General features: G+C 39.1%; 1 protein-coding gene across 2 annotated transcripts; it reads left to right on the top strand.

The window, feature by feature from the left end:
• Nucleotides 1–328: 328 nt before the first annotated feature.
• On the top strand, nucleotides 329–4,191 carry LOC147287950 (SAWADEE protein). 2 transcript variants are annotated; one of them, XM_086241349.1, is made up of 6 exons: nucleotides 329–738; nucleotides 833–1,150; nucleotides 2,737–2,785; nucleotides 2,858–3,140; nucleotides 3,280–3,355; nucleotides 3,779–4,191. In XM_086241349.1, the coding sequence occupies exons 1-6, from the start codon at nucleotides 430–432 to the stop codon at nucleotides 3,956–3,958; spliced, it is 1,215 nt and encodes a 404-aa protein (XP_086097475.1). In that variant the 5' UTR covers nucleotides 329–429; the 3' UTR covers nucleotides 3,959–4,191. The 2 variants fall into 2 exon arrangements, with proteins under 2 accessions (XP_086097475.1, XP_086097474.1); XM_086241348.1 differs by having other exon boundaries at nucleotides 2,852–3,140.
• Nucleotides 4,192–4,631: the final 440 nt, after the last annotated feature.

Genomic DNA, 4,631 nt, shown 5'->3' with positions numbered 1-4,631 from the left:
AAATTTACTCGAGTTAGGAAGTTATACAACTTATACTACTATTTAAAAGTCCCCCCAAATAACGATAAACACTACTAGATTTATTAAATAATGAGATGGTTTTTTTAGTTATTCAACGCCTTCCCTAAATTTGAGCCTCATATATATCAACAAATAAAATATGTTAGAACTTCAAGTTAGAAACTTAGAACCACCAATCGTCCATCAAACTAAGTGTACAAATATCACTATTTTACTATTTTATTTACACAGACAAATTTATTTGGATTTGACAACCATTTTCTATTATTGACTGGAAAAATCCAAAGAAAAAAGCAGCCGAGTGTGTGTTTTGCCGAATGGGCCAAATCCCAAGAAAAGACAAGGAGACGAAAAGGCCATTGTTGAGAGAGAAAAGGGTGGTGCCGTGGTGGCACTGAGTGAAGAGTGATGAGTGAGTGGGGGACGATGGAGGTGGAGTTCAGGTCGACCCTGGACGACGCGTGGTACAATTCCCGAATACTACCGGAGGGCGACGCTGGCGACCGCCTCAGAATCAAGTTCGTCGGCTTCCCCGACGAACAAGACGAGGTCATCGACGCCAACAAAGACGTCGACGTGTTGCGCTCCCGATTCAGGCCCGTGTCGGCTCAGCTTCAGGACTCGGAGTGCTCTCAGGTCGCCAAAGGCATGCTTGTCTGCGCCGCCCATTCCGTCATCCCTGAGGATCGCCGCTTCTACGACGCCCTCGTCGACGAGGTCCCCCCTCTCTCTCTCTCTGCTTCTCTCTCTAAAACTCGCTCATTACTCCAGTGATTGTGAGGTTTTTGCGACTCTGAAAATCGTTGATCAGGTGGTTCACAAGGAACATCGGATTGTGGACGGAGAAGAAGAGTGCACATGCAGCTTCGTCCTCCTGTGGAAGCACGGACCAAAGGCTCAACTATTGACTGCGGAAGCGCTCGAAAACATTTGCAGAGTCCAGACTCCTAATGGCGAACTAGATCCTCGTCTCACCTCTTTTCTGAGAACGGCAAGGGAGAAAATCGAAGCCACCTCTGACATTTCGAATCCGACTGCGATTTCTCATCAAGCTGCTTACGTCTCACAAACTTGTAGGCCCAAGCTCAACAATGGCCACAAAACAGGCTTTTCTCAACGTTCAAAGCAGGCAAGTGGATTTTCTGTACATTCTGCGCCTAATTTTTTTGCTACACATGAAACAAGTTTTATGGAAAACTGCTATTTTGAAAAGAGGGGGTAAATCTTTTGATAGTTTTGATGAATGAGTCTTGAATTTTTGTGTGTCTATGAACCAAGTTGGAATTGTACTGCATTATCATTTATCCCAGTGCTTTCTGCATTTGATTTTTGTTAGAATATGATTCAAATTCCTGTTTCGGCAGTGTTTTCTGCATTTGATTTGTGTTAGAATATGACTCAAATTCCTGTTTTAGTTTTACTTTCCTATATTGAATGGTATTCTAATATGAAAGTTTCTTACTCTGAGTAAGTCTTGCTATTTCTAATTGGTTTAAGGTTTTTCAAAAATCAAGTCTGTATAAAGATCGTTGAGCTGCGTTTAATAGTGTGAGATTTTTAAAGGAACAAAAGTGGTGTAGAAGAGTGTTTGGTAGTGTGCAAGATTGGAGTGAAGGGGAGTTTAGAGCCAGGGTGTATTAGGACTCGGGTAGTGAGGTTGAGAGTTGTGGGTTACAAGTGTGCAAGATTGTAAGAGTAACAACAAAAGTGCGAAACAGAGCTGAGAACTTGGGTGTATTTGGACTCGGGTTGTACACAAAACAGGTCTTATAAAAATTGCTATTTTTGAAAAGAGGAGGTAAATTTTTGCCAGTATTGATAAATAACTCTTGAACTTGTGCGCGCCTGTGAACCAAGTTGGAATTGTACTGCATTATCATTTATCCCAGTGATTTCTGTTAGAATATGACTCAAAGTCCTGTTTTAGTTTACTTTCCTATATCGAATGCTTTTCTTACAGGAAAGTTTCGTATTCTGAGTTAGTCTTGCTATTTCTGATTGGTTTAAGGTTTTTCGAAACCTATGTCTGTATGAAGACTATTATGCTGTGTTTATTAGTGTGTAAGATTGTTAGAGGAACAAGAGTGGCGTGGAAGAGTGTTTGATAGTGTGCAAGATTGTAAGAGGAACAAGATTGGAGTGTGATAAACCACCTGATACTTGCTGGACTTTCTGTAGAGGATTGCTACTCTTTGTTGTGGTGGTTATAAACCTGTGTACTAGTTAATGGACAGCTGTATTAGTCAACAAAGTATTAGTTGAACCCTCTGATGTATTTAAGCCTTGTATGATTCATTGAGATCAGTCATACAGAATCAGTTTATCAGTTAATTACTTTACAGAGTGAAGGGAGTTTAAGGCTGGGGTGTATTGGGACTCTGGTTGTGAGGTTTTGGATGTGTGAGGTCAAGAGTTGTGGGTTACAAGTGTGCAAGATTGTAACAGGAACAACAATGGAGTGAAACAGAGCTGAGAGCTTGGGTGTATTTGAACTCAGGTTGTGAGGTTTTGCATGTGTGAGGTTGAGAGGTGTGGGTTATCTTGTAGTTATTTGGTTGATAGTGAATTTCAATCTCCCTCTTCCATGGACTAAACAAGTTTGTTGAACCACGTAAATTTGTGTGTTATCTTCTCTCTTCATGTTCACATATTATTTGGATACTTCCTCTGCGTAGTTTGGATGAACAATTTTGATGCTAATATGCATATTTGCAGGATACAAGGCTTGCCAGGCAGTCCTCAAGTCACAGCTGCTTTTATAAAGGTTTGTACAGATTTCTTTAAGCTTTTAACAAATGCCCTTCGTCTCTTAATCTTCTACTGTTTTCAGAGGCAGACATGATTGGCGATCATTCTGAACGGTCTGGAGATGATGAGAATATTGGAGGGATCCCTCATATGATAATCGTCGAGAATCTTGAGAATGGGTTATCACCATTAAAGCTCAAGGAATTTATAAACCAACAAGTGTCAATCTCATGTCGAGCACTTGTTTATCCAAGTAAATTGTCAGAGCTGTATACACGAGGAGCAATCCTGTTGGACAACAAAAAGAATTTTGACAAGTTATGTGACTTTTTGGAGAATCCAGATCACATCATCATCTCCTCAAGAGGAAGGTATTTAGTGCCAAATGCTTTTTTCTGTAATTACAAATTATGGAAACTTGTCAATCTTGAAATGAATTTTACTGAAATTGAAGCCCTCTAGCTTTGTTCTTTTATTTGTTGATGTTCATCATTGTGTTATTCTCTGCAGGCCTTGGCTAGTGACTGAGAAAACACCAGTATATGAAACACTAAGGGCACCAATTGAAACCTTCATCGCATCCCAGGTTAGTTTCGTATAATTTTTCCTGTGATTGTGGTTGCAAGGGTGAATATGCCATCTCTGTCTCAGAGCATATCTAGTGATATTTGGTTTTGTAAGATGATGCTGCACCCTCACATACCAGAGTGTTTCAGCATGATCATTGCATACAGCCCCTTTATCTATTGTTTGTAATTATCGGGAGCTTCAAGTGAGGATGTCTTCATTTTTCTTTAAATGAGGACATACTCACTTAAGTCTCCTTGTTTATAAAGGCTTTGTGCTGACTACTCATTGCTTGAATATAACCCTTGTATGTACATTTAAAACACACAATGTTTAGAGGTGGATGTTTAAGCTTTAGAGCATACCAATACTCCTTGTTTATAACAGTATACTTGAGAGAATCAAGTTTCCACTAAAAGAACTATTCTTACTGATTTTGCAGGCAGCATCACAGAGTAGTACAACTGGAACTACCAATGAATTGAAGGTAGTCGTTTCAGGAACCCAAGAATACAGGAAAGCCAAGCAGCTAAGGGATTTGTTTCAGAAGTTTTCTAATCATCAATGTCGACTCCACCAAAGGTTACTTCTAGAAGAGGGAAAGATCTGGAAGGCTATCTGATGCAGGGTAGAGGTGGATGTATAGGCTTAGCTCCTTGTGCATACTTTACTGCATATTTTTGTATCTCGTACAAATATACCAGCCGTAATGAAACACTCCTGACCCCGTATCTTGATATCTATGTGGGATGAGTCAAGGTACATTGCAATTTGCATGTACTTTTACATTTAGTTTTTTTTTTTGGCCATAACATTTTGTTTAGTTAAAGAATATACATCTATGATCTATCTGAACTTTAGTTTGTCTATGTACTTAAAAGTTTGATGATTACTTACTGAGCCTTTATTTTGTTTGATATAAAGAGTGTGGTTATAAAGATGTCCTTGTTTGAAGAAAAGGACTAGATAGTCTATAAACACAATGAGAAGATATTCATCAAATTATGTAGAAAATAAGGACGCGCCTCATCTTCTGTTAGAGGCCTGTGAACATAGTTTCTGTCAAGTATAGAGTCCTCCTGGGGTTGATTTATTCTGTTCAGTTGCAAGAATTTTTTGGAGAGCCTACACATGAATAAGAAAAGAGCCTCTTTGATCGCTGTAATTTAAAGGTTCATGAGAGAGATAGACATTATATATGATGACAGCTATGTCGCAGAACAAGAATTGTTTTGACAAAGTATCTTCTCGTTTCAACTTTGAATATCAGAATTGAGTTATTAATTCCCTAACTT

Source organism: Dryas octopetala, chromosome 4 (assembly GCF_963921425.1).
Source record: "Dryas octopetala chromosome 4, drDryOcto1.1, whole genome shotgun sequence".
Taxonomy (NCBI): domain Eukaryota; kingdom Viridiplantae; phylum Streptophyta; class Magnoliopsida; order Rosales; family Rosaceae; genus Dryas; species Dryas octopetala.
Note: the sequence above shows the minus strand (reverse complement) of the source record. Positions and strands in the feature narration are given on the sequence as shown.